Consider the following 12,251-nt stretch of genomic DNA (forward strand, 5'->3'; position numbering starts at 1 on the left):
TTCCTTCCTTCCTTCCTTCCACTGTGGGCCTTAAGGAATCTTAGTTCCCCGACCAGGGATTGAACCTGGGCCCACGGCAGTGAAAGCGTGGGGTCCTAAACACTGGACCGCCAGGGAATTCCCAGACCCTGGATTTTAAATACCCCTTCTCACTATTTCTGTGCCTGGCCTGATTTCTTAACCTTACCAGTGCAGATACTCAAGCTCAGAGGGGCTTCATAAGTTGTCCAAAGTCACACAGCAGGAAGATTAGAGCAGGGGACAGGATCTTGGGCTGGACTGATACACTTTCACCTCACTGACCTCCCCTTCTAAAAAGTGGGTTGAAAGCTACTTGCTCACATTTCTCAACAAATCAGAGCCTCACAAATCAACACCTCCTGCAGCTGGTCACCTCACTTCAAGGGGGCAACCACTTAAAACTTATAAATATGCTCTAGCCTTAAAATGGCTAAACATAACATACTATAAGATTGAAAAGCTATGCTTTTATACACAACGCTCCCATTTGATTGGCTATTTATTATTGGCAGCTCTTTCGGTCAATTTCCCAGTTTTGCTCTATTTAAGAGACCAGTCTTTAGGAGCCAGTCTGGGTCACCAATCTTATGAAAACTTTCTTCAGTGCTGAAATAACTAAACAGTAACTTTTATGACTGTTTAAATATATAGATATACACATGCCTGTATATGTATGGTAACTAAGAAGCCAAGGATTAATGTCTAACAGTGGTTATCTTTGGATGGTAAGATTACAAATTCTGTGCATTGGTTTATATGAGTTTTTCATTTCTCCATAGTAAATATACCTGAGTTTAATAAAAGAAAAATACTTAAGTTTTACTGATACTATTTGAAAAAAGAAACTTTGTTTTTCTGAAGCCATCTTTGACGTAGAAAACATTCTCTTTTTTCAAATAAGCAGTATTTTCCTATTAAGTGTACACTGTGAGAACCACGGGTCAAGTTAAGTTCTCTCTATATGCTAGCGAAAGGTTTTATTTGTTGTTTGTTTTCCCCCGCCTACTCAATTTTGATGGGTAACCTGTATTATTGCCTCTCTTTGCCTGGTTTGATTTATGATCCTGGAAGTCAGGTCATTCTCTGCTAGGTCAAAGAAAGAAAGAGAAAAAAAAAAAGGTTTCCCCACCTAATACCTGATAAAATATCTGAAAAGGTCATTGCAGACCTTGACAGAAACACATACAATTTCAACCCAATCTGATAAAACAGCAACTAGAAAACTTTTATCAGAAGAAAATGTAACTTGCCATTTCCCAGCTCAGTTGACTGAACTTTTTTTTATCTGAAATGACAGACATCATAAGATAGGAAAAGCTGCAGATAAGAAGCCAAATTGAGTTGTCTTGAATCAGATCCGATTGTCTGCCTGGGTTCAAACTCCCACACCTGCTCTGAATGTGTCAATGAGAGTCTCTTGGCATGGTCCCGGAGGGGTTTGGAAACATTGCAAAAGTGGTGAACTTTGAGACTCCAGCGTTTATTCTGCGATTATAATTAACCTGCTCACCAGTTGCTATCGATCAATACTGAATGGAGCTGATAAAGTTTGACTGGATTTCTAGAAGTAGAAATGGAGACTTAAACTAGGAAGAAAAAAAGGAAGATTAAAAAATTACTTTAAGGATTTAATTCAGTTTTAAGCAGCAAAACTGGATCTGTGACTGACGAATCCCAAAGCCTGTGGCTTAATAATCCTCAAAATTTCCCACCATACTCTGGTGGTAACTCCTTGATGTCTCATCCTCCAAAAGAAAGTTCATCTATGATGATTCAACAGAGTGAAAGACATCCTCACGTTCATTCCATTTGCAGAGGGTGAACCACATGGCATGGCTTACCTGTCTGGATTATATTCCTCCTTTGGCAAAAAAAAAAAAAAAGATATTTAAAGACATGAAGGCAATTTCGGGGCTCCTGCAAAGTACTGAAGGCCAGAAAACCAAATTCCCTTCATTCAGATAAGAGGCTTAAATATCCTGGCTCAGTTCTGATTACAGAGTAGCAATAGATAAAACCCTAGGCCCCCTGCCAGAAACGAGAAAGCTTCCACTCATGGCTTCTGTGATCAGCTCAGACCAATTCCATGGGCTCTTCCAGCCTGGGGTTTTATCCACTGTCTTGATCCATGCCCCTATTCTCATCTTCATTAAAAAATATAATCACTGTGATTCCTCTCCTCCTTTCTCAGCTCCGACCTTTGGAGAAAAGGGAATACGGAGAAGACGGTTCTAGTTTCCTTAAGAAAAGGGACTTTTGAGACAGCCAGACGGCTTTGCTCTTCTTATGCAGCCAACAGTCCCCCCCCAGAGTAAGACGAATCTTCTAGTTTGGAGGGTCTGAATTCTGGGCAATCTCTCTTTAATTCTCCGCACACCCAAATCAGGATGCTGAAAGGAAGCTTGTGTGAGGCAGGGATTCCTGGCATTGCAAGTTCTGCAGTATCAGAATGAGATGGAGAGACATTGGTGGGAAACAGGAAAACAGAGAAGAGAAACTACACTGGGGAGAGGGAGCAGGTAGTGAGCAGAGTAACAGAAACTCCTGAACTTTACTTGAGTCCTTCAAACACCACGTACCTTCTGGATCTGAAGAGTGGAGCGCCCTTAAGCTTGGCAAATGCAAAGTGTGGCAAACAGGGAAAAAGCACGGTCCTGGAAGTGGGACTTACCTGGGTTCTAAGCCAGGGCTGTTTACTACCAGCAGGAATTGGGGCAGATTAATCATTCTGACCATCAGCTTCCTCTTCTGCAAAATGGAGATCACAATATCTAATTCTCAAGAAGGACTTAAAAATTCCTGTTACCTGACAGCTTCCTCGCTGACCCTCGAGAAAGGATCCAACTTACTTGCATATATGCACAGTACATAATACATATATATATATATACACACATAGATATACGTATATATGTGTGTGTATATATATATGCATATATGGTAAAAGATATAGGTTCCTGTCCCTAAAAAGTTGAAAGTTGTTAGCTGGTTTCCAAACATGAATGTACCCAAACTTGTAAACTTATTTTGTATAAATTAAAACAGGTCAGAGGTTATTCCTAGTATAACCCCACTCATATTATTTTCCCTTACCTTCTTGAGAAGGAGACAAAAGAGTAGCTCTATAGTAGCCAATAAAACGTTTAAATAATCCTCCCTGGAGTGTGTTACATGAGACCATGTCATGGGCCATAGAAGGTCAATATAACAGAGCGATACTCATTCCCAAGCCATGAGAGAGCCTTATCAACTGCACCTTACGCAGGATTGGAGGTCAAAGAAGTCACCAGCAGACAAATACTTTCCGAAGTCAAAAAGGCCCCTTCAAGATCTTAAAACAGCAGCATCCCTGGACCTGCAAGAATTGCCCACTTCTAGAGCAAGGCAATGGGAAAACCTGTGGTCCTTCCTCTTTCTTATGCAAACAGAAGCAGCAACGTTTGCAGCTCTAAATTCAGTACAACTCAAAGGTCTTAAAAGGACAGGTTGAAAAGAATTGGCTAAAAGACTTACCTTGCCTCGGGAGAAGGTAATGTGGTTTTCTAACACAATCCCATCACTGTCCTAGGTTAGTGGTTTTCCATTCTGGCCCCAAAATAACCTGAGGGAGAAGTGCCCACACCAGGAAAGGTCACCAGTGTATGCGCCCACGAGGGGATCTTAGGAAGTCACGTCAATGGGGTTGGGTTCGGGGAGGGGGGCGACATCTGACAACTGTGGACGGAGATCTGCTCCCAGAAGGCATTACTGAGAGTAGGATAAGGGTTTTTTGACCCCTAGGTAAAGGAATCTCCTGGTGGATAAGCAAAAATCAAAAGCCGAATTCAGTAAATAACAATTTATGTTTTAAAGTACTCTTCCTGTACATCCATAAACTCTAAATATAGAACTCTATTTTTTAAAAAAAGGCGGGAGACTTTCAGGAATTTAATTCATGAATACTATGTCTTTTTAAAAATTTAATTGGTTTAATGTTTTTTTAATTGGTAATATAGTCACATGGCTCAAAATTAAAAAGGTTCCATTTGTACACCCACGTCCACAGCAGCACTACTCACAAGTCGAGAGGAGGAAACAACTCAAGTGTCCATGACGGATGAATAAACAAAATGTAGTACACACATACAATGGAACATTATTCAGCATTAAAAAGGAAGAAGTCATATCACAGGCTACAACATGGATGAACCTGGAGGACATTATGCTAAGTGAAATTAGGCAGTCACAAAGAGATGAGTGCGGTATGATTTCCACTTACATGAGGGATCTAAAGTAGTCACATTCATTGAGACAGATCTGAAGTAGTCAGATTGGGCTTCCCTGGTGGTGCAGCAGTTAAGAATCCACCTGCCAGTGCAGGGGACACAGGCTCGAGCCCTGGTCTGGGAAGATCCCACATGCCGCAGAGCAACTAAGCCCGTGCGCCACAACTACTGAGCCTGCACTCTAGAGCCCGTGAGCCACAACTACTGAGTCCACGCACCACAACTACTGAAGCCCGCGCGCCTAGAGCCCGTGCTCCGCTACAAGAGAAGCCACCGCAATGAGAAGCCCGCTCACCGCAACGAAGAGTAGCCCCCGCTCACCACAACTAGAGAAAAGCCCGCGCGCAGCAACGAAGACCCAACGCAGCCAAAAATAAATGAATGAATAAATTTATTTAAAAAAAATAATAAAGTAGTCAGATTCATAGAGACAGAACGGCGGTTACTAAGGGCTGGGGGAGGGTGAAGTTCGGAGTGTTGTTTAATGGGTATAGACTTTCAGTTTTGCAAGACAAAAAAATTCTGAAAATCTGTTTCACAAGAATGTAAACAACAACTTAACACTACTGAACTGTACACTTAAAAATTGTTAAGGCAGTAAAAACAAAACAAAGTAAATCTTAACTTTAACCTCCCTGTATTTTAAATGTATTTTCTTGTTATTTAATGGATTAATAAAGAAGCACAGAAAGGACAATGAAAACTGGTTAAGGTGGTTAAAAATTCAAAAAGTTCCAAGGCACAGATGGTGAAAGTCCTTTTCTCACCCTTTCCCCTCACCTCTCCAGTTATTCCCGACGGGCAATCAATGCTACAGGTTCCTTGTGAATATTTCCAGAGAGAAATGAAATGTTTCCAAATGCATATAATCTTTTCTTCTCTTTTTTTTACACAAACACAGTGCTACACACACATCCTGCACTTATAAATGTCTTGAAGAGGACACCATACCATTACATAATGAACTTCCTAATTTCTTATGCTGGCAAGATATCATATTGTTTGTATGTACCATGTGAACACAAACACTCCCCTAATAATGCGTATATAGATTATTTACAATTTTGGTTGGAATAATTAGTTCCAACGACACAACAGTGCTGCAACTAACATGTACCCATAGAATATATTCTATATTTGTAGAATAAATTCCTAGAAGTTGAATTTCTAGGTCAAGGGTATCAGCTCTGTAATTTGTCAGATAACACAAAGGGCTCTCCATAAAGGCTGTACCAATTTACACTCCCATCCACAGGTATCAGAGTTCCTGTTTCCCCACACCTCGGAGTATGTTTGTTTTCTTAGCTCATTTAAGTAAAAAAAAAAATAGGGAGGGATACTGAAGAAAGTGTTATCTAAAGCTGTCTCCTGTGCATCATTTCACCTGAGCGCTTAGAAAGTACCTAACAAATGTGGCTTGACCTTTCAATGGGACACCCCTGGGCAGGTGACAGATCTCACTAGAAGCAGTGACATACCCCTGGCTACGCCCCCCTCCCCAGCCACACACACACCTTCCCCATTTAAATGGTTCTCAGGGCAACACCACAGACCAGCCCCAGCTCTGACTGACCTGCTCAGGGTGGTAACGGAAAGTTAAACAACTGGTTTCTTGAAGACTGACGAAGGATTCTCTAGCCAAACAAGCTACCTACGACGAGTTGATCTCACAAGGTTCCCTACATAAACGCACTGGCTCTGAAAGCAAGTGGCTTAATTGATAAGCAGTCCCCAAAAGATCCAGAAAACACTTCAGAGTCTTCCACCAACCTATACCATAAACAAACTCTTAGAACACTGTGAATGAGACAAAGCTTTCAGAGAAACCATTTGGCTAACACTGAGTGATATACACGCATTTCTTTGTGTTGTTATTTTTTTTTAATCAACCCTTAAAATGATTCAAAACTGTTGCACTCCTTTGAAATTATAACTGCTTGTTCTTCTATTACACAAAAGAATTGTTATTCCATCGTAAACTATATTTTCATAGCTTTTCCAGTAACATCTACCACAATGTTATTTTCTTTAAGGCATAGTCTCATATAATTTCCAGTTTCCTTTTCAGCCTTAAGTATTTACAAGCATTAATTGGTACAAAAATCAACGTTATTGCGGTGTAATGTACACACAATAAAACACTCCTATTTTAATAGTATACATCCATGACCTCTGACAAATGGATGTGCCTACGTTAACAACCATGATCGGGATCTCTAAAAGGAGACAGCTATATCATCCCGCCACAGCTAACTCACAGGCACACCAACGCAGACCCAAGCCCTTGAAATGCAAGAGTCCCCAGAACAGCTCCACTGGCAGATGGCCACACGGTGTCTCCTTAAGTACTTTCAGTGCCCAGGGGTGCATGAATAAGACACAGCCATTCCATTTCAACAGCTACAATCCTGTGTGCAAAAGTGTTCTTCTCAAACGTAGTATCTGCTCACCTAGAGCAACACAAAGTTAAAAGGACATAGACTTTTGCCTTTTAGATATTTATACACAGACACTCTCTCCCTCTCTTACCCGCCCTGGGACTTCTCCAACGGAAACTGCTCCAGTGGTTTCCCAAGGCTTCAGGAACCCTCTCCCATCTGGCTCACTCCTCCCCAGAGCCTCCGGTGGGTCTCTTCAGCAGCCGTGGTGTGTGGTTTGATCTGGGCAGAGGACTGCAGCAACTCCCTCCTGGATCTCCACTGAAATATTTGCTCAGTGCCCAGCATGTGCCAGGCACTTACACATGGGTGAGACTCTGTACCTGGTCTCAGTAAGGTCACATAATTCCATCAGTGCAGCCTAATTCATGAATTCAATGGTTGTGTCAGGGCTCATATTGAACTTGGAATGAATTAAAGTTTATATACATGGCAGTCAAGGCAGAGTCACTCCTTCCACCCTAAGTCCAGAGCTCTACAGAGGCCCCTGTTTGCTTTTATTACTTTGCTTTTTGCCTTATTCCAATAACCAACAAAAGAACTCTGGCAAGATATGAACTATTGTTAATACTAACGTTTAATACTTCATAGAGAAATGAAGGTGGTCTCTTCTTTCTCCTCTTTGAAATTAAAAACAGTTTCTGTGCGAAGAATGAGTTAATCTGTGTGGTTTCACCTATGGTGATAAATACATCATTTAAACAAAGCCAAGCTGGGTTCTATTATTTCATGGTACCAGACAGTGTGACAGTAAATGAGGGCATGCATTTCCTTTCTTTCTTTCTTTTTTTTTCTTTCCAAATTGCAGGTACTTTTCCTGACAAACTCTATTTACCCTTCAGCACCAAGTGCAGACGGTACCACTTAGGTGAAGACTTCCAGATTCCTAGACAGAGGGAGGTACACCTCTGTCTTCTCTCCTCTGCTCTCAGCTCATGGCCATAGCCCATTGCTGGGTCACTCACCTGTCTTCATGCCTGTTTAGGGTGACCAATTATCCCCGTTTGTTGGGGGCCTGTCCTAGGTTTAGCACTCAAAATCCCCAATCCTAAAAACCCTCAGTCTTGAGAAAATCAGAAAAATTGGTCACTCTGCCATGATAGTGACTATTTACTCAAATAGCTATCATTTATGTGCCCAAGCCAAGAACTTCACAAACGTTACCTTATTTTTCTAATTTAAAACAACACTAAAAGTAGTTACAACCATCCCGTTATACAGGAGAAGAGAGGAGACTGAGAGAGGTAAGTACCTTGCCCGAGATCACAGGGGCACCCGAAATTGAATCTAGGTTTGCCTTTGTCATACCTCACCCTGTACTGCCATCTTAGGACCCAGTGGCAACTCCCCACAGCAAGCTCTCAATAAACACCACGGACTCAGTAATCACTTGTCATCATCCTTCGATCACTCAGCATCAGTTAACATGTCAGTGATGGTCCTCGATAAAGCTACCAGGCATTAACAGGAGCGTCCATGTGATAGGAGGAACATATAAAAAGCACATGTGCATATGCTGCTTTTAACTGGCTTTTATGCAAGTGCCACCCGCAGAACATGCTGGAGATCTGAATGCCAACAAATTCAACGTGCCTCCTGTCCCCTCACATAGGTAACGTGGAACCATTCACCACCTGCCCACTTAAAACACTTGGCTGCGTACAGAAGAGAAATCCAACTGCTTGGCCAGACCCCAGGGCTGTCTTCAGGTGGGACTTCCTGAAGTAGTGGGACAGAGCACAGCGTGCCAGGAAGACAGGCCACACTTGTCAGCAAGGGGGCCCTCCTTAAAGGTCGGCTTGCCATCTGTTGACACTGGAGTGTGGGAAACACTACTTACTCCAACACCCTGTGGCCTGGTATGGGTTACATTTGAGAATCTAAATACTCACTGTGTGCACTCCTCCCACCGTATTATTTTTTTTTACATTGTTGTGGCTGTAACTCTCATGACCACAAAGAATCCCCCCCCATCTTTGGATGTCAGACTTCTCTTTTTGCCCTAACCAAGCACCAAATTCTCAGTCCAGGATCACAAGGGTTAGGAAGCAACCTCCCCATCCCACCCCCAAGTTCGAAGAAGTGAAACTGTGTGGACCATTCCTCCCTATTTTAAAATAGGAGTTCTAGAGGGAGCTCTAGAGAGAACTCAGGAGGGTTCTAAGAACGTGGGGCCTGAGGGGCCCACGCCCAGCATGCCCACCTCGAGCTGCCATTGTATGGAGATGCTGCCGAGCTATCTCTCAAGGTCCTCCCGAGGGTCTCCGGAGCCTGCGGAGGGGCGGGCCCTCCTCTCTGGGGGTGCCGTCTGGCTCCCCCGTGACGGGGAGGGGGAAACTGGGAGCCACAGCTCCAAGACCCGGCGCCACATCCACGGTTAATCAGTTTACCTGAGATGTGTATTTGGGCGGACACCCCTGGGGCTCTTCCCCAGGCCACCCAGGGTCTGAGGATAAATTAAAAGCTCTTCAAAGCCTGGACCCTTCTCGGAGCCAGCCCAAGACTGGAAACCTGGGAGGAACAGACTTTACTCTTCAAAGTGAGAACAAATGCGAAAGGATTTAGCACTTAGTAGGTAGTCAATAAATGTTAACTTTGTTGCTCAAGTCTGGGCTTCCCCTCCCCTACAAGAGTAGTCTCCATCCAAGCCCGATCCCGTCCCTTCCTGAAATTCCACAGGACCAGAGGTCATTTGCATTTTGAACTAGTGTTGCCACTTCCTTTCTCTCTCAGCCTGAAGCGCCGAAGCCCTTCCTCGGACTTCATTTTGTTCATCTGTAAATGGGAGCAAGGGGCACACGTTTGATGTCCTTCCCAAGTCTGACATTCAAAGAAGCTATTAAAATTGTGCCCATTACGATTGTAATGTCTAACCCCAGCCCTCGGGACCGGACGAGGCTGAACACTTGGACCTGCGGCAAAGTCTCCACTTCAGTCGGGCATTATAAAGATGCACCTCTGGGCTTCCCGCGTTCCCGGACACCGACCTGGAGTGCGCTTCCAACGCAGCCCTGGGCACCTATGCCCCGCCGACCAGCCCATGGTCACAACACGCTCTGGCCCCGAGGCACCCACCTGGCACTGATCCCAGTTCAACCCATCTCCATTGCTAGGGTCCCTCATTTGTTCCCGGTATGAACTCCCCGACAGGAAAATCTTCTGCCACCCCGAGGGATCCTCCAACTGGCCCGCCAAATGGCCCAGAAGATGTTGGGCCCAAGCCATGTCATCAGTTCCCTGCGGAGGACGCTGAGCAACGGCCGAGAGGAGGTGGGAGCAGAAACCCGGTGCTCCCAGCGCTGTGCAGCCGGCTCGCCCGGCGGCCTCCGCAGTCACCTACAGACGGGTGCTGCCCCGGGCGCACGTAGACCCAGACACACCCGACGCTCGGGGCCACCCTGCAGTCGTCTCTCCCTTTCAGAAAAGGATCTAGAGGGCAGGCCCGCCCTCACTAAACGGAATCTGGGTTCCGTGGTTCTGTGACCTTCACCGCCACTACCGCCCGCCCCGGCCGCCAGGTTCTGTCTCCCAGTTTGCTTTCCTTGGAAAAACTCACGTATCCCCTCTATCCCCTGCCCCCGCCCCCGCATACCTGTGAAAAATTAAATGTCCCAAACAAGGCTCAGGACTACCTCTGTTCCGGCCCCGGACCGCCCGGGGACGCGCGCTCAGCACTCACCGAGATTGGGGTGTCGGGTTGCAGGGTTGGCCCGGCCGGGCAGGCTGTGCAGAACCGGGCTGTCGAAGGGACCGGCAGAGGCCGCGGCAGCCGCGGCCCAGGACGCGCCCACGTCGGCCATGTAGGCGGGGTAGGGGCTGGAGTAGGAGCCCGCGAAGCCGGCTCGCCCGTACTGCTCGCGGCCCGCCAGGCCGGCGCCCGCCGCCCCGCCGCCACTGCTGTAGGCCGCGGCTTCCCGGGCCGCAGCGGCGGCGGCGGCAGCGGCCAGGGACCCGGTGGTGCCCGGGAAGGAGAAGCGCGGCGACACTGGCGGCGGGGTGTAGGCGGCTCCCTCGGCTCCCGCCTGGCTCCAGCCCGGGCTGCCCTGCTGGGTCCCGGGCCCTGCGCCCGACGGCGCGGCCCCTGAGCTGCCGCCCGAGGCGGCCCCGGACACGGTGCCCCCGCCTCCGCCCTGGAGGTAGGACAGGCCGAGCACGGAGGAGGGCACCCGCGGCGTGGGCACGTAGACCGGCGAGGACGCGGCGCCTGCGCCGTGCATGAAGGCGCCCGGGCCGCCCGCCTCGTAGGGGCCCGGAGGGGGGCCGTGGTTGGCGGCCATGGCCAGGCTCTGGTACATCGCCCCGCGCGCTCGCTGCGTCCGAGTCCTCAGGACAAGGAGCAGTGCGGGGAGAGAAAATAATAATACAAAAATAAAAAGACGAATAATGTACAAGTGAGGGGCTGTCACAAAAATGAAGATCAAAAATCAAAGGTTAAAAAAAAAAACACACGAATCCTTCAAAAATATATACGTATTAAATCCAGCATTGAGCCAAAGACTCTAGGCTCTGGTTTACTCAGGAAAATCCCAAACTGAATTTGCGGTTGTTCCCGGAGGTGGTGGAGGAGGGGCCGAATCCACTGCAGGGACTGGAGGTCGCGAAGACGCGGGGTAGCGCCCGGGCGCGGGCACGGGGCTCCAGCCGGGGTCACGCGGCCTGGCCTGTCGCTGCGCGGCACCGCCGTCTTCAGGACACCCCGGCCTGTGGTGCAGGGTGCGGGAGGCTGGCTCCAAGGCCGAGGGCCGGGCTGGCTCCTTTCCTCCGAGATGCAGCCGCGTCTAAAGAGGGAATGACAAAGAGGGAAATAAGTTCATCCAGAGCTTCCAGAGCCCATTTCCCCTAAACTTGGTTGCTTCTCCCGCCCTGCAAACAAAATCGCCACTCTCGGGGGCCCAGCTTCGGAGGCCACCCGGCTCCGCGGGAAGCTATTCTGCAGAGGCCGTGGGGTCCGGCTGCCGGAGGGAAGCCTCGGGGAGGGGCGATTTAGAGACCCGGGGCTTCCCAGTTATTGGACATGAAATTACTGGTTATGATCACGCTCATTTTTTTTTTTGTATTGCTTGTCAGGAAGGACTTTAATTTTATCCTATTTCTAGCGTATTCTTGTCACAGTATTTTAAAAGTCCAAGGGTTTCCGGTTTCCGCACAGAACCTAGACCTAAGAAATCTCGCCCCATCTCCTCTGTCCCCCCACCTATCCCCAACTGATCCTGGCCATGAAAGAACTTTAGATTGCCCATGGAAGACAAGGACAAACTTTATAAAAACCAGCAGCCTAAGAAATTTTTGTTTGCAATCTTTTTTTTTTTTCTTAACTAGAGGCAGAGTCTAAATATTTATAAGTGAGCACAGTGTCTGCTAAATCTCGGTGAAAAAGTTTGTGGAATCTCTTATCCATACGCTATATCACGTGGACATCAAATCAGACAAGATACACGTTTCTCGCAAATAGTTTTATTTTGGAGATTTTGCAGACTGGATATCAAGAAAAGTAAGAGGAATGTACAAAGTCACTTTACAGAACTAC

At 46.7% G+C, this 12,251-nt stretch overlaps 1 protein-coding gene across 2 annotated transcripts in view; it reads right to left on the reverse strand.

Moving 5' to 3' along the window:
- Window positions 1-11,095, reverse strand: part of GATA4 (GATA binding protein 4) — a 48,108-nt gene extending 37,013 nt beyond the window's left edge. For both annotated transcript variants that reach the window (XM_029203911.1, XM_029203912.1), the window contains exon 1: window positions 10,404-11,095. In XM_029203911.1, the coding sequence (XP_029059744.1) occupies window positions 10,404-11,019 (616 nt within the window). In that variant the 5' untranslated portion in view covers window positions 11,020-11,095. The remainder of the gene's footprint in view (window positions 1-10,403) is intronic.
- Between the last annotated feature and the right edge of the window lie 1,156 nt (window positions 11,096-12,251).

The sequence above is a fragment of the Monodon monoceros genome, unplaced genomic scaffold, assembly GCF_005190385.1.
Source record: "Monodon monoceros isolate NGI ecotype Baffin Bay Population unplaced genomic scaffold, NGI_Narwhal_1 Super_Scaffold_5, whole genome shotgun sequence".
Taxonomy (NCBI): domain Eukaryota; kingdom Metazoa; phylum Chordata; class Mammalia; order Artiodactyla; family Monodontidae; genus Monodon; species Monodon monoceros.